This window comes from Callionymus lyra, chromosome 14 (assembly GCF_982586985.1).
Source record: "Callionymus lyra chromosome 14, fCalLyr1.hap1.1, whole genome shotgun sequence".
Classification (NCBI taxonomy): Eukaryota; Metazoa; Chordata; class Actinopteri; order Syngnathiformes; family Callionymidae; genus Callionymus; species Callionymus lyra.
Window position 1 is genome coordinate 5,998,183 of NC_141831.1, and position 23,373 is coordinate 6,021,555.

Sequence of the window (23,373 nt, forward strand, 5' to 3'; positions counted from 1 at the left end):
GAAGAAGACCCGCCGCTCTCTTTACATAGAAAGCGAAGGATCCCGCAAAGGATTTTGTGGATCCAGATGGTGATTTAAAGACACTTTTTAATTGAAAAACATCCGCTTTGATGATAAATGTTTACCTAAAAAATGTAAAGAGACCAATACCAATCCAAAAGTTAATCTAAATCTTACTTTACTTTAAATTAAGTGACAATTTAATAAAAAATAGCTCATCTCAAGCATTGAGCAGGATTAAAGTTTTCAATTTTCAATTCCATATGACTGTTTGATAAATGACTAGAACTGAAATGTAAACTATTATATTGTGACATCACTGACGCCTCGATGGAACCTGATCTCCGGTTCAATAGTGAACTGGAGGTCAATAGATCGTGAAGTTTGACACAAACCTCTGGTTGTTTGATCTTCTCGCTTCATCACCAGAAAGAACCTCCAAGTTATGACTCTTTAAATTCCATTCCTGTGATGCATATTTAATTTATATTGACTAAATGCAGGTTGAAGGTTGAGTGTCGTTCACAAATGTTGCCTTTGAGCAACAATAAAAAAGGATCCTGTGGTTCTTGAGCAAACAAACTGATAAAAGACTGAAACGTTGAGCAAAGTTTCTACATGTGATCCACAGCACTGATGGAAATATATGGATTATTGTTGACATGTGGTTTTAAATGAGAGAAGATTATGTTTTTCACACTTTGAATCAAACTCACATTTACTATCAAACTGTCTCACACTTTCTATCAAACTCTCTCACATCTACTATCAAACCCCTTTCACATCTACTATCAAACTCTCACACCTTCTATCAGACTCTCTCACATCTACTATCAAACTCACTCACATCTACTATCAAACCCCTTTCACATCTACTATCAAACTCTCACACCTTCTATCAGACTCTCACATCTACTATCAAACTCACTCACATCTACTATCAAACTCACTCACATCTACTATCAAACCCCTTTCACATCTACTATCAAACTCTCACACCTTCTATCAGACTCTCTCACATCTACTATCAAACTCACTCACATCTACTATCAAACCCCTTTCACATCTACTATCAAACTCTCACACCTTCTATCAGACTCTCTCACATCTACTATCAAACTCACTCACATCTACTATCAAACCCCTTTCACATCTACCATCAAACTCTCACACCTTCTATCAGACTCTCTCACATCTACTATCAAACTCTCTCAGACCTTATATCAAACTCGTTCACATCTACTATCAAGCTCTCTCACATCTACTATCAAACCCTCTCACATTTACTATCAAACTCTCTCACACATCTAAGGTAAGGTAAGGTCAAACTTTATTGATCCCTATCAAACTTTCTCACATTTACTATCAAACTCTCTCACATCTACTATCAAACCCTCTCACATTTACTATCGAACTCTCTCACATCTACTATCAAACCCTCTCACACCTTCTATCAAACTTTCTGACATTAACTATCAAACCCTCTCACATTTACTATCAAACTGTCACACATCTATCAAACTTTATCACATTTACTATCAAACCCTATCATAACTACTATCTAACTCTATCTCACCTACTATCAAACTTTCTTACATCTTATATCAAACTCTCTCACACCTACTATCAAACCCTCTCACATCTTCTATCAAACTCTCTCACATCTACTATCAAACTCTCTCACACCTACTATCAAACTTTCTCATATCTACTAACAAACTCTCTGACATCTACTATCAAACTCTCACACCTTCTATCAAACTTTCTCACATTTATTAACAAACTCTCTGACATCTACTATCAAACTCTCACACCTTCTGCCAAACTTTCTCACATCTACTATCAAGCTCTCTCACATCTACTATCAAACTCTCTCAAATCTACTATCAAACTCTCACACATCTACTATCAAACTCTCTCACATCTACTATCAAACTCTCTCAAATCTACTATCAAACTCTCACACATCTACTATCAAACTCTCTCACATCTACTATCAAACTCTCTCAAATCTACTATCAAACTCTCACACATCTACTATCAAGCTCTCTCACATCTACTATCAAACTCTCTCAAATCTACTATCAAACTCTCACACATCTACTATCAAGCTCTCTCACATCTACTATCAAACTCTCTCAAATCTACTATCAAACTCTCACACATCTACTATCAAACTCTCACACATCTACTATCAAGCTCTCTCACATCTACTATCAAACTCTCTCAAATCTACTATCAAACTCTCACACATCTACTATCAAGCTCTCTCACATCTACTATCAAACTCTCTCATATCTACTATCAAACTCTCACACATCTACTATCAAACTCTCTCACACCTACTATCAAACTTTCTCATATCTACTAACAAACTCTCTGACATCTACTATCAAAGTCTCGCACCTTCTATCAAACTTTCTCATATCTACTAACAAACTCTCTGACATCTACTATCAAACTCTCACACCTTCTGCCAAACTTTCTCACATCTACTATCAAGCTCTCCCTCACACCTACTATCAAAAATGGATTCATCCAGTTTTAATAATTCAATCTAAAAATGAAGTCAATTAAAAAAAAATGCTCTATAGAGAACTTAATGTCACAAATTCAGAGAAAATAAGGCTTTGAATTTTTAAAAACCTTTATATTTTAAGCAATTTGTACACTAAATAGTTTTCCACTGACTCATTGTACACGTTATTTTTACGCTGAAAAATGTTGTTGTTTTAAAAATTGAGAAATAATTCTTCACACATTTTCATATTATCTTGTTTCAAAGAACATCTTGATTAGCAAATTAATTCACTTGTTAAACTCAAGTAAGAAAGGATTTAGATCTGCTATCAAACTGGCAAATGATTCTGGAGCGAGAAGGTCAACGAGTTACTGGAAACCTGCAGCAATGCATGAGATACAAGCAGGAACCGGTCCTGAACAGAACCACACCCAGAACCATCTCTGCCCTCCTTCATGACCTGCTGAGGCTGAAGCAGCAGTGATGACAGAATCCTTCCAGAGTCAAAGCAAAACAAACACAAAAAAATCAAAAAGAAATCACGTGGCTTCAAAACCACAGATGTCACAGTAGACTTACGTAAGTTTACGTCACTTTTCCATCAGTCGAACAGAACATGCTTGTTTCATCTCAGTGGCTCCTGATGATGACGTCATCACTGAAGTTTACTTTATCTCATCATTAAAAGCAAAAAAAATTCTACCTTATTTTAACAATACAAAATAATAAATCAATGTATAAAGTGTTGGCTTTTATACATACGTTTCTAGTACCTGAAAAAGCTGTTGAAATAATCCAAAACAAATACGATTAACAAGCCTTGACTTCAGTGAATATACGATCCTGTTCTGTCCCCTAGCGGCCAGACGGAGAATCTACAGAACTAACGATCAAATGCCTTCTTTTTTTTTTTTTACATTTATACAGGTTTTATTTATTATTTTATTTTATTTTATTAAACACATGTGTGAAAAATAGTAATGATATTTTAAGTGTATATTTTATTGAGTATTGTTTTGATTGTTTAAGCGCTTTGTGACCCTGGTCTGGAAAAGCGCTATTAAATATTATTTACTTACTTACTTATAAAAATCTCTAAATGATAAATTATAGAGCATAAATTAAATGACCTCGCATGATATCAGAAGTAGAAATTGGATCGAAAATAAAAATTACAAGTGGTAAAAAAATTTAAAAAAAAGCAATCGAAAACAAAAATATGTTTTAAGAAAACTTTAATTTTAATATTTATGTTTAAAATTAACATAACTTATATAAAATTATACAATTTAAAAGTAACTGCCAAACAATTATCTACGGGGTATTTTAAATACAAAAACCACATTAAATTAATATAGTTGTTTTTTCTCTGCTTGTTTAATAGTTTTATTTTGACCTCATTAATTTAATTTTAAATAAACAAATGTGTGAAAGGAAAGAAATTGGATCGAAAATAAAAATTACAAGTCGTAAAAAAAACAGCAATCGAAATAAAAAAAGATTTTTTTTTTTTATATATATATATATTTATTTTTTATATTTCAAAGTAACGTAGTTTATGTGAAATTATACAATTTAAAACATACTGCCAATAAGTTATCGTCGGGGTATTTTAAATACGAATACCACATTTAATTAATATAGTGTTTTCTTCACTACTTGTTTAATAGTTTTATTTTTAGCTCATAAATATATTTTTTAATAAACACATGTGTGAAGGGAAAGAAATCTGCGAAAAATAGTGATTAATCCCGAGGTATAAAAATCGTAAAATGATAAATAATGGAGCGAAAATTAAATGACCAGCATCATATCAGAAGTAGAAATTGGATAGAAAATAAAACTCACAATTCGTAAAAATAACAGCAATCGAAAACAAACAACAACAAAAAACTTAAATTATAATTTAATATTTATGTTTCAGATGTATATATATATATATGTATTTAATATTTCAAATTAACATAGCTTATGTGAAATTATACAATCTAAAACATATTGCTAATAAGTTATCGTCGGGGTATTTTAAATAAAAAATACCACATTTAATTAATAAAGTGTTTTCTTCTCTACTTGTTTAATAGTTTTATTTTGACCTCATAAATATATATTTTTTACTAAACACATGTGTGAAGGGAAAGATATCTTCGAAAAATAGTGATAAATCTTGAGGTATAAAAATCATAAAATGATAAATAATAGAGCGGAAATCAAATGACCAGCATCATATCAGAAGTAGAAATTGGATCAAAAATCAAAATTACAAGTCGTAAAAAAACAGCAATCGAAAACCAAAAAAAAAAAATGTAAGAAAACTTTTCATTTAATGTTTATGTTTTAAATTAACATAGCTTATATGAAATTTCAAATTTAAAACATACTGCCAATAAGTTATCGTCGGGTTATTTTAAATACAAATACCACATTTAATTAATATAATGATTTCTTCACTACTTGTTTAATAGTTTTATTTTGACCTCATAAATATAATTTTTAACAAACACAAAAATCTGCGAAAAATAGTGATTAATCTAATAAAAACCGTAAAATGATAAATAATAGAGTGGAAATCAAATGACTAGCATGATATCAGAAGTAGAAATTGGATCGAAAATAAAAATGACGTCGCAAAAAAAAAAGCAATCGAAAACAAACAATTAAAACATTTTAAGAAAATTTTTATTTAATATTTATGTTTCAGATGACCATTGCTTATGTGAAGTTATATAATTTAAAAATAGCTGCCAAACAATTATCGTCGTGGTATTTTTAAATACAAATTCCACATTAACTTAATACAATTGTTTCTTCACTACTTGTTTAATAGTTTTATTTTTAGCTCATAGATGCGAAAAAAGAATGGGGTGGTCGAAAAATCACCCCTTTTATTGTTTTTATTTAGTGATTAATATTGTTAGTACTTGTGTGATCGTTACTACTAGTGTTGCTACGTAAACTTCCATCTTAGGCCCCGCCCATCGTTACCTACACCGGAAGTTTAGCTGTTGTTGTCACACTGGGAGAAAATGGCTGCTGTTCCGACTTTTTTTCAATGAAGACACAGATGTTCTATTTCATTTCGTTTCCTTTCCCTGGAGCCTCCGCCCGGCGCTATGCAATCTGACAGGTGAGTCCGTCCCGGTCCTCCTGTGGTCGCCGCTCACTTTTATTCGGCGTCTTTGACTCGCTAACGCGATTAGCGAGGCTGGTTCCTCGGAGACGAGCTAGCCGGCTAACGTTAGCCTCTCATCATCATGGAGCTTGTTGCTGTTTCTGCCTCTTTCTCTGTGTAACACACGCACATCCTCACGTTTTACCATCATCTCGTGCACGAAGGCGTCCACACACACACGTCCTTTGACTCCCTTTATTGGTTAGGGTCAGGAAAATATAGTTAAGTCGGAGGATAACTTTGATGGAACATGAAATATGAAGTGTATTATGTGTGCATCAGAAGTGACTCAGGATGTCAACAAAGCGTTAGTTTCCTACAGAGACTCTGTGATGTTCGTTCCATTAAATGTTGTGTTGATCTGGTTGTGTTGATGTCCAGAGCGTGAATGGTTTCTCCGGGAAGGTGACACTGGGGCCAGAAAGGACAGCATCGTCTCCGGGCACTCGCCTCTCATCTGGCGGTGGACCACAATGGTACGTTTTTAAACTCTACTTTTATCTCCTTTTCACAACGTAAATATAGAATATTGTCAACTTATTAGACACTAAAATGTTTGTTTTTAATGATAATTGTACACCTAACTATTGTTTGAATAATGTGTTTTAATGTGAAACAATGAAACTTGTTCGAAGTTGTAAAAATGTTATTGCAAAGTATGTACTTTGTATTTGTGTGACGAGTTGTTTACCAGATCAAGAAATAGTTATAAATATTGGGAGTAAATATAAGTCATGACTCGGTTTGTTCCTACCGATTATTAAAAAGTCTGCCATTTAATTCATGAATCTAAAAAAAAGGGCCTTCATGTATTTAAATCAAATTTTCAGAAGTCTTATAGTAAACAATAGGTTTATTTATTTATTTTTTAATAAAGATTGAAGCTCATTAACAAAGCCGACTATAACAAAACGGACATTAGTTCCTAAACATTAGCTCAGAGAAACATGGGGGAAGATGACATTAAATTATTATTATTTCTTAAAGTAATACTTTTTGGTTAAATTGTCCTTAACCTATTTAATTTATTTGGTGTTGGCTTTCAGTTTTGATATATTGTTGTATAGTGGCCTTTAATTTTATTATTTCAAATGTTATTAAAACAATGGTACGTTTTAACTCTACTTTTCTTTCTTTTTCGCAACGTAAATATAGAATATTGTCAACTTATTAGACACTAAAAATGTTTTTGTTTTTAATGATGATTGTACACCTGATGACAGAACTATTGTTTGGATAATGTGTTTTAATGTGAAACAATGAAACTTGTTTGAATTTGTTAAACATTGTAAAGTATAAACTAGTTATTTGTGTGACGAGTTGTTTACCAGATAAAGAAACAGTTATAAATATTGGGTGTAAATATGGGTCATGACTCGGTTTGTTCCCACGGATTCTTAAAAAGTCTTAAATGGCATTTAATTCATGAATCTAAAAAGAAAGGCCTTCATGTATCTAAATCAAATTTTCAGAAGTCTTATAGTAAACAATAGGTTTATTTATTTATTTTTTAATAAAGATTGAAGCTCATTCACAAAGCCGACCCTAACAAAACGGACATAAGTTTCTAAACATTAGCTCAGAGAAACATGGGGAAGGATTATATTCAATTAGTATTATTTCTTAAAGTAATATTTTTTGGTAAAATTGTCCCTAACCTATCATTTATTTGTCATTTATTTGGTGTTGGCTTTCAGTTTTGGTATATTGCCCTTTAAAGTATATACTTTATTGAGTATTGTTTTGATTGTTTAAGCGCTTTCTGACCCTGGTCTAGAAAAGCACTCTATAAATATAAATTACTTACTTACTTATATAGGTCTTTAATTTATTAAAACAGTCTTAAAAAGTTGAATTAAACTGTAGGAACAATATGTACTGTCTATGTAAACCAGAAATTGGGCATAAACACATAGAAGGAAACTATTTGTAGAATGGCATTAAAAAGAAAATAAACAATAGAGTGCAGTTACTATAATTAATTAAAAATATATATTTATTTATTTTATCCCTTCTATTACATTTGTTGTTCAACTTTTCACTTATTTTTGTATGTACTGAAAAACAAATCTCTTTTCCCTTGAACTTTTCCTAAATGGTAATATTTTTATTTTCTAATCTGCATAGCAACAAGGTTTGGAATATGCATTGGACCGAGCCGAGGTACGCTTTTAATATTTTCCTTTTTTTTTTTTTTTTAGTGCCAGCAATTCAACTAAACTCTCTCTGTGTGTATTTCTTTCAAAACAGTACATTGTTGAAAGTGCTCGCCAGCGACCAGCAAGAAGAAGAATATCATCCGGCGGGAAAAAGAGTTTATATCAGAAACTCTACGAGCTGTACATAGAAGAATGTGAGAAAGAACCAGAGTTAAAGGTCAGTCGTCTTCTTTCATTTGGAAATTTACTGCACATATAGACGGTTATTTTACGCTGTTTTGTTCTTATCCTGATTTTTTCTTATGCTTTACCTTTTTTGTCTTCTTGTAGAATTTAAGAAGAAATGTGAATCTATTGGAAAAGTTGGTATCTCAGGAGTCCGTGTCATGTCTGGTCGTCAACCTCTACCCTGGAAACGAGGGCTACTCGTTGATGCTCAGGGGAAAAAATGGATCTGGTAAGTAAAGCGACGCATTCGTTTACGGTCGACTGCGAACATTAACTTTGACCTTTTGAACAGATTCTGAAACTATCCGCCTGCCATACGAAGAGGGGGAACTTCTGGAGTACTTGGACGCGGAAGAGCTGCCTCCCATTCTGGTGGATTTGTTGGAGAAATCACAGGTATTTATCGGAACAAAATCAGATTACATTTGTTTATGTGACGCATTTTAAATGACGTGTTCGATTTAACAAGTACATCCTGCTATTGTGGAATGTTTGTTGGTTCCAGGTCCACATCTTCCACTGTGGCTGCGTCATCGTGGAGGTGAGAGACTACAGACAGTCCAGTAACACCAAGATGCCGACCTATCAAAGCAGACATGTTCTGTTGAGGCCGACGATGCAGGTAAAAAAAATACAACATTATTTTGCTGTTGACTTCTTGAAGTTACCAAGTCCATGTATTTAATATATTATTTATTATTATTTTATAATGTATTTCTTTTAACCTCGGAATGAAGTTGCACTTTTCTTTACATTTAAATTTGTTTCATGTTTTCCAGACTCTGATCTGTGATGTCCATGCAATAACCAGTGAGCATCACAAGTGGACACAGGTGAAGTATTTTTTTAATGTAAATACAAATAAAGTTTATGGGTTGAAATAAAAATAAAAGTATTTATTGAAGGCAAAATAAAGGCCTCTTCAAATAAAATCTATTACTGTCATAATTAATTCACAACAGGACGTCTTTTAAAAAATAATCAAAATTAATTAAAAAAAATAAAAAATGATGGTAATAATTAAGGCCCGAAAACAAATGTGTTTGAGGTATCCTTTGTGTTTTCTCTGGGTCAAGTTGACCCAAAGGTCTGAAAACAAATGTGTTTGAGGTATCCTTTGTGTTTTCTCTGGGTCAAGTTGACCCGAAGGCCCGAAAACATATGTGTTTGTAGTATCCCTTGTGTTTTCTCTGGGTCAAGTTGACCCGAAGGCCCGAAAACATATGTGTTTGTAGTATCCTTTGTGTTGTCTCTGGGTCAAGTTGACCCGAAGGCCCGAAAACATATGTGTTTGTGGTATCCCTTGTGTTGTCTCTGGGTCAAGTTGACCCAAAAGCCCCAAAACATATGTGTTTGTGGTATCCCTTGTGTTGTCTCTGGGTCAAGTTGACCCGAAGGCCCGAAAACATATGTGTTTGTAGTATCCCTTGTGTTTTCTCTGGGTCAACTTTGCCCGAAGGTCTGAAAACAAACGTGTTTGAGGTATCCCTTGTGTTGTCTCTGGGTCAAGTTGACCCAAAAGCCCCAAAACATATGTGTTTGAGGTATCCCTTATGTTTTCTCTGGGTCAAGTTGACCCGAAGGTCTGAAAACAAATGTGTTTGTAGTATCCCTTGTGTTGTCTCTGGGTCAAGTTGATCCGAAGGTCTGAAAACAAATGTTTTTGAGCTATCCCTTGTTTTGTCTCTGGGTCAAGTTGACCCAAAAGCCTCAAAACATATGTGTTTGAGGTATCCCTTATGTTTTCTCTGGGTCAAGTTGACCCGAAGGCCCAGAAACAAATGTGTTTGTAGTATCCCTTGTGTTGTCTCTGGGTCAAGTTGACCCGAAGGCCAGGAAACAAATGTGTTTGCAGTATCCCCTGTGTTTTCTCTGGGTCAAGTTGACCAAAAGGTGTGAAAACAAATATGTTGTCTCTGGGTCAAAAGTGTATGACTTCCCTGGTTTCCATAAATACATATGCAGTGTTGCAGGTCGTTCGTCTTGACCTGAAGCAAACACAAGGGATACCACAAACACATTTCTTTGCAGGCCTTTGGGTCACTTTGACCCAGAAACAACACATGGGTTAAAAAAAATGTTGCTCATAAATGCTTTTTTTTTCCCTGTCTTTCAGGACGACAAGTTGCAACTAGAGAGTCAGTTGATCCTGGCCACAGCAGAACCTCTGTGTCTGGACCCGTCCATCTCCGTCAGCTGCACAGCCAACCGTCTGTTCTACAACAAGCAGAAGCTGAACACGCGATCAATGAAACGGTACTTGTGGATCCATTACAGGGACGAAGGTTTCGAGGGGGGGGTTATGGACAGGGTTTGAGGTGAAGTCAAGACTGTGTGATAATGGAGGCTAAGAAGAGAAGAAGAAGGTCAAAGATGCTTCATAGCAAATGATAAGAGGAAGTGGTGAGCGTGAGGAGGAGAACAGTAGCTGATGGAAAAGGTTAGAAAATGGGGGTCATATCCTGATTGAGAATCGAACCCTCGACGTTTGCAGATGTTTCAAGAGGCACTCTCGAGCCGCCCTGAACAGGCAGCAGGAGCTGTCTCACCTCCCGCTGCCACCGCAGCTACGCCTTTACGACTACCTGCAGAAGAAGAAGGAGAGGAAACCGGCGCCGAGCATCGACCTGAAGATTTCTAAAGTTGGAAACGTAAGATATCGGCTCATTTAGTTCATCTTGAAAGATGCTTAAAATGTTCTTTTTCAGTCAATATTATGATCAATAATAAGTAAGTAAGTAAGTCATTTTTATTTGTATAGCGCTTTTCCAGACCAGGGTCACAAAGCGCTTAAACAATCAAAACAATATTCAATAAAGTATATATTTTAAAGGTCAAGATAACACTGAGAACACAACAGGAGTTCCAGAAAATCAAGGAAAAGCCTGAACAAATAAAAACGTCTTAAGATGTTTCTTGAAGGAGTCAGTAGATCATCAAACACAGATGTTTCTTGAAGGAGTCAGTAGATCATCAAACACAGATGTTTCTTGAAGGAGTCAGTAGATCATCAAACACAGATGTTTCTTGAAGGAGTCAGTAGATCATCAAACACAGATGTTTCTTGAAGGAGTCAGTAGATCATCAAACACAGATGTTTCTTGAAGGAGTCAGTAGATCATCAAACACAGATGTTTCTTGAAGGAGTCAGTAGATCATCAAACACAGATGTTTCTTGAAGGAGTCAGTAGATCATCAAACACAGATGTTTCTTGAAGGAGTCAGTAGATCATCAAACACAGATGTTTCTTGAAGGAGTCAGTAGATCATCAAACACAGATGTTTCTTGAAGGAGTCAGTAGATCATCAAACACAGATGTTTCTTGAAGGAGTCAGTAGATCATCAAACACAGATGTTTCTTGAAGGAGTCAGTAGATCATCAAACACAGATGTTTCTTGAAGGAGTCAGTAGATCATCAAACACAGAGATGTTTCTTGAAGGAGTCAGTAGATCATCAAAAACAGATGTTTCTTGAAGGAGTCAGTAGATCATCAAACACAGATGTTTCTTGAAGGAGTCAGTAGATCATCAAAAACAGATGTTTCTTGAAGGAGTCAGTAGATCATCAAACACAGATGTTTCTTGAAGGAGTCAGTAGATCATCAAACACAGATGTTTCTTGAAGGAGTCAGTAGATCATCAAACACAGATGTTTCTTGAAGGAGTCAGTAGATCATCAAACACAGATGTTTCTTGAAGGAGTCAGTAGATCATCAAACACAGATGTTTCTTGAAGGAGTCAGTAGATCATCAAACACAGATGTTTCTTGAAGGAGTCAGTAGATCATCAAACACAGATGTTTCTTGAAGGAGTCAGTAGATCATCAAACACAGAGATGTTTCTTGAAGGAGTCAGTAGATCATCAAACACAGAGATGGTTCCAAAGCTTAGCAGCAACAGTCTGGAAGGATTTCTCTCCTCTGGTCCTGAACCTTGTTCAGGAACCATCAGTAGATTCTGATCCACAGACCTCAGAGCCCGAGCTGGGGTGTAAGTCTGGATCAGATCTCTGATGGAAGGTCTGACCATGAATAGATCTGAAAGTAAGAACCAGAATTTTAAAGTTGATCCTGAAAGAAGCTGGAAGCCAGTGAAGAGTTTGAAGGATCAGAGAAATGTGAGTTCTTCTACTAGAGCGGCTCACAATTCTCTCTGCAGTTGTGTATCAACTGCAGGCGAGACACATCCTTCTTGATGAATTTACTTACGAACTCAAAATTGATGCATATTCTCATGGACTGGTGTTTTGGTTGCAGTGTGTTGACATGTGGAGGCAGAACAACAACTGTCAGCTGACTGTACCAAAAGAGATCGATGTAAGTAGAAGGTCCAGCGTTTATTTTGTGCTGTGAAGTCGTCTTGTTGTGCGGATGAAAAAAAACGAGTGTTACGTCTGTGTTTTGTTGTGTAGGTGGAGAAGTTCGCTGTTGTGGAGAAATCTCTGCAGATGGATGCAGACTCTCAACCCACGACAGTCATTTGGCCGGCGGAGGTACTGAAGAGACAGAAAGAAGGGGAAAATGTTTAGAAATATTCATAATTAATAACATAATATCGTGAAAGCAATGGTGTGTCAATCAAATAGGATTTTGTTGATAAAACTAGTTTTATGTTTTATTTACTTATACATGCTTGACTGAAAGTGACTTTTTTAATATTAAAATGATCTATAATTTTAACAATTAAAACAAGTTATACACAAAAAGTTATTTACAACAAAACAAGGAAAACATGTGGTTAAAAAATGAAGTCACGTGACTCTAATTATTAGATCTACTATTTTATTTGTCTGCGTGTACATCAATAAAAAGTCCCCCTAGAAACAACCGTGAACAATAGTTCCGCACAAGGAGTAACTTTTAAAATACAATACAAGATGCAATTATCTCATCTAGTAAATACTTATTAATATTAAATACATTCTTGCATTAGATATTATTCCTCTTTATTATTATTTTATTATTAGTTTTATTGCATCTCTACAAAACTACCAGTACATGGCAGTAACATCTAGTATATTTTATTTGACTTTTTTTATTTCATTGTTAGGATAGTGAGCAATGTTTCAATTACAACCTGAAGAGATTCGGATTCTGAACATACTAACCTCAGAGAAAAATATTTTTTAAATAATGGCTAAATTACCACAGTTTTTTATCATTCAAAAGCTTTTAAATTATATTTCAAATCACTTGTTTTATAGTTTAAGAGAATGAATGATCAAAACTGAAAACTTTCATTCTGTCTTCTCAACTTTAATCAACTGAAGTTTTGTTTTTAAATTTACTTCAGAGCCTCTGCTGAGTTTAAGTAATTAAAAAATACTAAAAAAAATGTATCTTATTCTCTTGTGGTTCACTGGTAGTTTTCAAGGGGAACTATTTGTTGGTAACACAAAGATCAACTTGTCCTCCACAGGAAGTCATAGACGACTACACTTTCGAGTGTGAAGTTCGAGGCCAAGTCCAGAAGACCAAGGTGTCTATTTTCCAGTCGATAGGTGACCCGCTGGTTTATGGGAAGATCTACTGCGCTAAAGAACCCAAAGCAGAAGAAGACAGCACAGACCTTAAGCTCATCCATCCTCCGTGAGTTGCCTTGACGATCATCTCTTATGAAAGCCTTTTGAATTAATTCTCTCCGCGTCACAGATTCCTCATCGGATCAAAGATCGACGCCGAGCGGTAACATCCCTCTTTAATCCTTCCTTTCAAATGTCTACGGTTTTCTTATTCTCCTGCTCTTCCTTCAGTTTTCTTACTCATTACCAAAAAGTATGTGAGACTGAGGCCAACTGTGAGGTCAAGATGTCTCATCACGTGGGACAGATGCCGCTGTCTCCGAACAAAGATGAGGTGAAAGTCCAGCATTTAATCAGTTTAAATTCAAGACGCTGTTATTTATTTTATATTTTTTCTGGTCAGCCACAGGCGGACGGAGCGTCTTTACTGACGCCTGTTTTGGGAAAAGGGGCGAAGCACCGGCCGCCCCCCATCAAACTGCCTTCAGGGTCCGGCAGCAGCTCCTCCTCAGGTTCGTCTCACCAGCATTGATGGTTGTAGATGAATGTTCATGTCGACATGGTGACCTGCCAGTGTTTAAGATAAGAGATTATGGACGTCAACATTAGATACAGAGACTCCTAATAACAGTAAAACTGACCTTTGTGGATGTTTGGTACTTCCTGATAAAGACAGTTAATGTAGGAAAGAGCGAGAGTTGACAACTGGACTGAGGGACGACAAACTTTCCTCTATTTTTATTAGTACTTCTTTAACTGAATATTAGTACTTCTTTAACTGAATATTAGTACTTCTTCCTCTGTCAGTATTAGTACTTCTTTAACTGAATATTAGTACTTCTTTAACTGAATATTAGTACTTCTTCCTCTACATTAGTACTTCTTTCTCTTTATTAGTACTTCTTCCTCTATATTAGTACTTCTTCCTCGTTATTAGTACTTCTTCCTCTATATTAGTACTTCTTTAACTGAAAATTAGTACTTCTTCCTCTATATTAGTACTTTTTTAACTGAATATTAGTACTTCCTCTATATTAGTACTTCTTCCTCTTTATTAGTACTTCTTCCTCTTTATTAGTACTTCTTCCTCTATATTAGTACTTCTTTAACTGAACATTAGTACTTCTTCCTCTATATTAGTACTTTTTTAACTGAATACTAGTACTTCCTCTATATTAGTACTTCTTCCTCTATATTAGTACTTCTTTAACTGAAAATTAGTACTTCTTCCTCTATATTAGTACTTCTTTAACTGAAAATTAGTACTTCTTCCTCTATATTAGTACTTTTTTAACTGAATATTAGTACTTCTTCCTCTATATTAGTACTTCTTTAACTGAATATTAGTACTTCTTTAACTGAAACAGTAAACCAGCAATGAATTGTTGTTGTTTAGGTTACAGTGCAATAAGTGTGTTTAAATAAAGTAATTCGATTTTTCTATACAATAAACATGCAAGTATTCACATAATTAAACTTTCAGCCTCTAGAGGGCAGCAGTCATCATGTTATCCGTAGTTAATGTAACAATAGAAAGATCCTGGCGATGACTGAGGACAAGAGGATACAGTGACTCCAGCAGCTTTTAAAAGCTGATGTTTTGACATAATTTGGTTCGAAAACAAATGAAAGCAGTTACGACTTCTGTTACGACCTCAAGTACTCGACAATACTACAAAGATATCCTCGTTCCTACAGTATCACTATATATCACAATATATCGTATCGTATCATCGGATTCTTGACAATACTCACCCCTACTTTCTAGTGATTAATGACTTTTATACACACATTTTATGCATGATTTATAGATGAGTTTGTTTCTGTAGGTAATCCTTTTAGCTCGGGTCTGATCAAAGGTCCCACCACCCCGCCCGCCAAAAGCCAGTCTCTGAACAGGAAACACTCCATAGAACTGGGTCAGATGGGTCTGTTGTCTCCGGCCTCCCTCTCACCGATGGGCGCCTCGCAGAGTGAGTCTCTGCTCTTATCGCTGTCAATCAATGTTTGGAAGTAGATCATGATATTAGAATGTTTTTTATTGAAAGGGTTTTTTTGATTTTTTTTTTCTCTTAATTATTGATTAAAAATTGAAATTCAATTCAATTATAAAGGTTGAATTCTTTATTGTTTTTCAATTATTAATTTTGCACGTTCACAAAAACAAAAGTGCATTTACAAAAACAACAGTGCATTTACAAAAACACAAGTGCAATTACAAAAACAATAGTGCATATAAAAAACAATAGTGCATTTATAAAAACAATATTGCATTTACAAAACAAAAGTGCAATTATAAAAACAATAGTGCATATGAAAAAACAAAAGTGCATTTACAAAAACATAAGTGCATTTACAAAAACATAAGTGCAATTACAAAAACAATAGTGCATGTAAAAAACAATAGTGCATTTACAAAAACAAAAGTGCATATAAAAAACAAAAGTGCAATTATAAAAACAAGAGTGCATTTACAAAAACATAAGTGCATTTACAAAAACAATAGTGCATGTAAAAAACAATAGTGCATTTACAAAAACAAAAGTGCAATTACAAAAACAATAGTGCATGTAAAAAACAATAGTGCATTTACAAAAACAATAGTGCATGTAAAAAACAATAGTGCATTTACAAAAACAAAAGTGCATATAAAAAACAAAAGTGCAATTATAAAAACAGTAGTGCATATGAAAAAACAAAAGTGCATTTACAAAAACAAGAGTGCATTTACAAAAACATAAGTGCATTTACAAAAACAATAGTGCATGTAAAAAACAATAGTGCATTTACAAAAACATAAGTGCAATTACAAAAACAATAGTGCATGTAAAAAACAATAGTGCATTTACAAAAACAAAAGTGCATATAAAAAACAAAAGTGCATTTACAAAACAAAAGTGCATATAAAAAAACAATAGTGCATTTACAAAAACAAAAGTGCAATTATAAAAACAAAAGTGCATATAAAAAAACAATATTGCATTTACAAAAACAAAAGTGCAATTATAAAAACAATATTGCATTTACAAAAACAATATTGCATTTACAAAACAAAAGTGCAATTATAAAAACAATAGTGCATTTACAAAACAAAAGTGCAATTATAAAAACAATAGTGCATATAAAAAAACAATAGTGCATTTACAAAACAATAGAGCATTTACAAAACAAAAGTGCATTTACAAAACAAAAGTGCAATTATAAAAACAATAGTGCATATAAAAAAACAATAGTGCATTTACAAAAACAAAAGTGCAATTATAAAAACAAAAGTGCATATAAAAAACAATATTGCATTTACAAAAACAAAAGTGCAATTATAAAAAACAATAGTGCATATAAAAAAACAATAGTGCATTTACAAAAACAATAGTGCAATTATAAAAACAATAGTGCATATAAAAAAACAATAGTGCATTTACAAAAACAAAAGTGCATTTACAAAACAATAGTGCATTTACAAAAACAAAAGTGCAATTATAAAAACAATAGTGCATTTACAAAACAAAAGTGCAATTATAAAAACAATAGTGCATATAAAAAAACAATAGTGCCTTTACAAAAACAAAAGTGCGTTTACAAAAACAATATTGAATTTACAAAAAACAATAGTGCATTTACAAAAAACAATAGTGTATTTACAAAAACAATATTGAAATAAAAAAACAATAATGCATTTACAAAAAAAAAGCAGATTCAAAAAGGAAAGGCACATTTATAAAAATGAAGGGACATTTACAAAAACAAAAGCACAAATAGAAAGAAAACATTGAATATTCTGATGAGAGGACCAGTGAGGAGCTGAAGGTGTCACACACACTTTCATACACGTTTAACAAATATATATTCTTTTTTTGACACCTAAAGGATCGGGAACCCCCAAGCCATCCACCCCCACGCCCACCAACACACCGTGCTCCACGCCGCACCCCTCTGACGTCCTGAACGCGCCCCTCTCCGTGACGCCGACCCCCTCGGACGCCGCCTTGGTCCAGACTCAGTCGCAGACCACCCTGTTGACTAACTTTGCCCAGCAGCAGCTCTCCCTGAGTCAGCCTCTGCCCGTCATGACCATCCCCCTGCCCACCATGGGGACCCCCATCACCACCGGAACCACGTCGTCGCAGGTCATGACCAACCCGGCGGGGCTGAACTTCATCAACGTGGTCAGCTCGGTTTGGTAAGACGTGTTTTGACCGGTTGAGGGTCGACTCTGTACTGACGCTAGACTGTGTGCAGCAGCCCTCAGACGCTGATGAGCGGCTCCAACCAGATGCTCGGTCCAGGCCTTAACTTGAGTGGAATACTGCCATCGGGGGGGCTGATGCCCAGCATGCAGTCGGCGGCACAGACGGGTGAGACTCAATAGTGTTTGATAATACTTGCTGTTGCTTAAACTTGTCAGTGTTGAGTAGACGTGTCACTATAATGTCAACGCTGGGCTGTAGCGAAACGCTAATCTCAACATTCAGTAGGATGTATTCACCTCACGATATTATATATGTCCATATACTAGAACAACGATTTTAAGGGAAATTGAATTTTAGTGGTATAATGTGATTGTACGTCGGGATCTCGCTGTATTTCATTGTTAGCTTTAGCTGCGGAGGACATAACGACTGCTGCCATCTAGTGGTCGGAAGTTTAATTGCGACACAAAAATGAACAAACACTGGCATTTAAAAAAAAAAATTGAAATTATCTATTATTTACACTTTATTGGCGGTCTATGATAACAACTATAATGTGATTTGAAAGTGCAAAAATGTACCTAAGAAATCGACACGGTGCTCTTGGATATCCTTTTAGTTACGTAAAAAAGCTTTTTAATCCAAAAATAATCTAAAGAAAATGTCCTTTTCCGTGTTCATTATTTCTACATGCAACAGCAGTGCTCAACAAGCAGTTAAGATGTGAAATAAAGATCTGTGATTTCTCTGTTATGTTGGCTATATATATATATATATATATATATATAAATAGTTCCCATTTGAAGTGGCTCTACAGGACTACTTATTTGTCTGATAACTACCGGGATGGCTTTAATGTAATGGGATTAAAAGGTGTTTTATTGGAGACAAAACTTAAAGCGTTTTGTTATATTATGTTTTATGTATAGCATTGACGAGTTACCGGTTACACGACTGTTAGAAGCTCGGATTTCACGCGAAGATAAATCATTTGACGTTGACCAAGCAATAACACTGTTCTTGCACTAGAGGGAGCCACAAAAACATGTCAAATATCTGCCTCTCTGTTCAAAGGGGGCCACTTTGGTTTGAACAGCGGTGCCGGCTTGAGGCAACTGAACCTTCTACAGGTATTTCCTTCTCACTCATTCACGTCAGCAGCATGTTCTTGTGACGTACTTCCTAACCCTGCATCGGTGGGACCTCGAGTTCGCCTCTTGATATTGTGTATGTGGTCACGTACCCCCCTCAGAATCCAGGAAGTAGCATGTAGACCTTCCCCAGAGAATCCACTCACCCCAGCATTAGTTTCCCCACCAGTGACGTGAAGACTCCACCATCTGCATGTTGTTGAAGAGCTTAAAGTCATTATTAGACGTGCTGTAGTTTCCTGGTGTTGTTTGCCTTGTATAACGACCACTTTCCCTTCATCCTTGTGCATCATTCTTCTTCTCCTCCCTCCATCCTCCCCCTTGCATCTCCGGCCTGCATCTGTGTGTCCGACCCTCAGCTCCCCACCGGTCCTCTCATCTTTAACCCTCTGCAGCAGCAGCAGGTTCCTCAGTTCTCCCCACAGCAGAGTCAGTCTGCGACCTCCAGTCCTCAGCAGCAGGGGGAGACGGTGAGACCGTTTACTGTGTATTAGGATTCCTTCGACCACTCACGCTTCATTTTCACTTCATGCATGCTCGGCCCTCTACAGGCTGTTTTTTTCTTGGGTGGTAAACCATATTTGTAGAACCGGGGGTTATGACTGTAACTGATCTGATTCTCTAAAAAACAATATTGTAAAGTTTAAGATGGACAAAATAAAAAAAAAAATGTTGCAAAAAAGACTATGAAAATTTGTGTCATACCATGACGTTATACAATAAATTCAATATAACTTCAATGCATTAAAAAAAAACATTATTTTTTTGTTCTGTTTATACTATATTGCACTATTTTTAACTTATTAATATTTATATTCATACTTTTATATACATTCATTCTATGCAAAATTAAAAACCTATTTATTTATTCTGTTTATACTATATTGCACTATTTTTTACTTATTAATATTTATATTTATACTTTCATATACATTCATTCTATGCAATATTTAAAACATTATTTCTTTATTCTATTTATACTATATTGCACTATTTTTAACTTATGAATATTTATATTCATACTTTTATATACATTCATTCTATGCAAAATTAAAAACCTATTTATTTATTCTGTTTATACTATATTGCACTATTTTTTACTTATTAATATTTATATTTATACTTTCATATACATTCATTCTATGCAATATTTAAAACATTATTTCTTTATTCTATTTATACTATATTGCACTATTTTTACTTATTTATATTTATATTTATACTTTGATATACATTAATTCTATGCAATATTTAAAACATTATTTCTTTATTCTATTTATACTATATTGGACTATTTTAACTTGTTAATATTTATACTTTTATATACATTTATTGTACGCAATATTTAAAACATTATTTATTTATTCTGTTTATACTATATTGCACTATTTTTACTTATTAATATTTATATTTATACTTTGATATACATTAATTCTATGCAATATTTTAAACATTATTTCTTTATTCTATTTATACTATATTGCACTATTTTAACTTGTTAATATTTATACTTTTATATACATTCATTCTACGCAATATTTAAAACATTATTTCTTTATTCTGTTTATACTATATTGCACTACTTTTAACTTATTAATCATTTTATATACATATGCTGTGTTTTTTATCGGTTGCCAAGCAAACGAAATTTCGTTGCCAGTTTCCCTGCAGTGTGTTTTCTGACCATAAAAGAAAGTCTAAAGTCTAATATTTCTTTATTACTCCCACAATGATCTGTGATTTTGGTATTACTTTATTTTATGACCATTCTTTTTAATATCTAAAATTAAATAGACAATTCGTGTAAATATGATTTTCTTTTCCTTAGTTTTGAGTTGCAAGAAAAACTGAAAAAATGTCAAGTTTATTATTGAAAGTGAAGGTAAATCACATGACAAAAGTGGAATCATCTGTTTGTCTTCTTCTGTCCTCCAGGGCGATCAAGGCGATCAAAGTTTATCAAACCAACAGACGGCTGTCATCAACCTGGGCGTCGGCGGGTTCATGTCTCCACAGCCAGGTACGCCGTCACACGACACCCTTCAGAAACCATCACTCATGACGTTAATGTATTGATGAGTCAGCAGCTCGTAGTCTAGTCTCACGTTCACTTGATTTCTCTGCGACATTTTTTCTTTTGTTTAATTTCTGCCTTTATTATTTCTTCCCTTTTCGTCTTGCGCTCCTGACACAACTCACCCCTTCATTTCCCTACGACAACATCCTCCTTCCTTCTCTCACTCTTCCTCACACTTTTTTTGTTTTGCTGTGTGTGAGTTCTACCGCTCTTTCTTCTCTTCCATCTTCATGCTTCTCTTTCCTGTCCCATCATCATCATCATCATCATCTTCATCACCCCCTCTGGGTCTCCCCTCCTCACCCCTCGTAGTGCTGTCCCAGTTGGGCTGTGGGCTGGACGGGTCTGGGCCCCAGCAGCCTCTCCCGAGGCTTCAGCAGCAGCACCAGCCACAGATCCAAGTAATGCAGCGACTTTAACATTTACACGCACACATCTGTGAGAGACTTTTACAGTCTTTTCTAGACCCGCTTAATGCTAGCGTTCGAGCTCATGTGTCAGAAATGTATTGGTTCTTATTAGCGTAAAACTCTAAACTGATAATCTATAAATTCATTAGTCAAGTGGTGCCGTATTTTCATTTTAAGATGATTTTATTTTGCTCAAAAAACTGCTTTTGTGTCTAAATTAACGAAATCTTAAGTGAAAATACTTTCAGAAAATCTTCACGAGTCATAATAGATTTATCAAATGATACAATATATTTTGATACACTTGTGTATTTTCTTATACGTGAAATCTTATGATTGTTTCTCTTAATGTAAGAAAGTAAGTAAGTAATTTATATTTATATAGCGCATTTTTAACTGAAGGCCTCTCGTCCTCAGTCTATCGTTGGGATCTTTACAACTGACCACTGCCATCTAGTGGCCGGAAGATTAGTCGCGAAACATAAATTTACAATAAATATCTTTGCATTTTATTTGTAAAAAAGTATTTTGTACACAATATTGACATATAAAGCTGCGGAGGACAAATGACTGCTGCCATCTAGTGGCCTGGAAGTTTAAATTCAACACCGTCAAATTTAAAGGAAAAAGGTGGATTTTTTTGTTTATTTTACACTCATTAACTTGAATATAAATAAACCAAAAATGGTCTATGATAAAAAAAAAAATGAAAACAATTATACAGAGCTTTTAAATATACAATATAGTTTCCTGGAAAAAATATCCATGTATATTAATATCTATTTTATTTATCACACTCCTTATTTTAAAGTTGCCGCCATGAATTAAGATGAATTTTAATCTATAAATCATAAACTTAAAATGTTGATTAGGAGGTAACATTTAAACCCTGTTGGCTGGTTAGTGGTCTCTTAATTATCATGAGGTCCCTATGGTTTGACTCTAATCCAACAATGGGATCCCCAACTTTTTCTGTAGGCATTCGCAAGTTCATTTTTTCAAAATAAAAGCGCGGGGGAACAACTCGTCTTACAAATACAGCCTTTTTGAAAAGTCAACAATGAGTCAACTTTAAATATACTTTACAACATTTAAACATCAGTTAAACTGTCAATATGTACAGGTCTTAAGTCATTTGGATATAATATCTTTTCGTCGTGTGTGTGTCTTTCACAACGGAGAAACAATCGCACAACTTCCAGTCACTACCTTTTTATATTATTTCACATTTGGTTGTGCATTCGTTCACGTCTGTGTTGTGTGATTGGTGGCATATGTTTGGCCCCTCGTGCTCTCGGCAAACCCAGTCAGCGGCGCTTGTGACACTCGACGGCAGCAACTAACTGTGGGCCGGTGGGGAGGGGGGGGTGGCGGTCTGTGAGAGGTGGTCTGTCAGAGGTGGTCTCTCACCGACGCTTTGGTGAACGCATGAAGGTGTGACGAGGAAAGCGGTCGCTACAGCTGCATGTCTGTCGTTGCTCGGGGGTCACGGCCGGCGGTTCTTCCAAAGCTGGTGCTGCTCAACTGAACCCTCCCTACCTTACCTCACCCCCCCCCCCGATCCTCAATATCTCTTTAACCCACCGCCACCCCATTAACCGCTCTTTTCATCAACGCCGCTTCACTAACTTCTGCCACAGTCGTCGTTTGGATTTTTCTCGAATTTTGCGTGACGTTTTTTTGGATCCTGGCGTCGGTTCTGATTGTCTCTTCTTTGTCGTTGTCGGACCCGGGCAGTTGCAATTCTTGCAGCGCCAAATGCAGCAGCAGCAAATGGCTATGGGAGCAGCAGTGGGTCCACTGGGGGGGGCGCCTCCACAGCTTACCGCCAACCAACCAAGAAGTAGGAGGAAACGAAGCACGCCGCAGCCGCTCCCCAGGTCCTAGCCTACCATGGATACCGTGCCCTGGTGTCGGCCTCACGGTGGTCCGGCGCCGACA

General features: G+C 35.3%; 1 protein-coding gene across 1 annotated transcript; it reads left to right on the top strand.

Moving 5' to 3' along the window:
- The first annotated feature begins 5,523 nt into the window (after nucleotides 1-5,523).
- supt20h (SPT20 homolog, SAGA complex component) lies at nucleotides 5,524-23,319 on the top strand. Its single transcript, XM_087806791.1, has 24 exons — nucleotides 5,524-5,648; nucleotides 6,075-6,169; nucleotides 7,821-7,856; nucleotides 7,944-8,069; nucleotides 8,183-8,309; nucleotides 8,373-8,476; nucleotides 8,586-8,702; nucleotides 8,860-8,913; nucleotides 10,197-10,336; nucleotides 10,575-10,731; nucleotides 12,340-12,399; nucleotides 12,495-12,575; nucleotides 13,502-13,671; nucleotides 13,735-13,767; nucleotides 13,836-13,938; nucleotides 14,008-14,116; nucleotides 15,434-15,577; nucleotides 17,472-17,784; nucleotides 17,847-17,959; nucleotides 18,869-18,924; nucleotides 19,305-19,415; nucleotides 20,881-20,965; nucleotides 21,335-21,423; nucleotides 23,170-23,319. Exons 2-24 carry the CDS (start codon nucleotides 6,167-6,169, stop codon nucleotides 23,317-23,319), a joined length of 2,481 nt encoding a protein of 826 aa, XP_087662917.1. The 5' UTR covers nucleotides 5,524-5,648; nucleotides 6,075-6,166.
- Nucleotides 23,320-23,373: the final 54 nt, after the last annotated feature.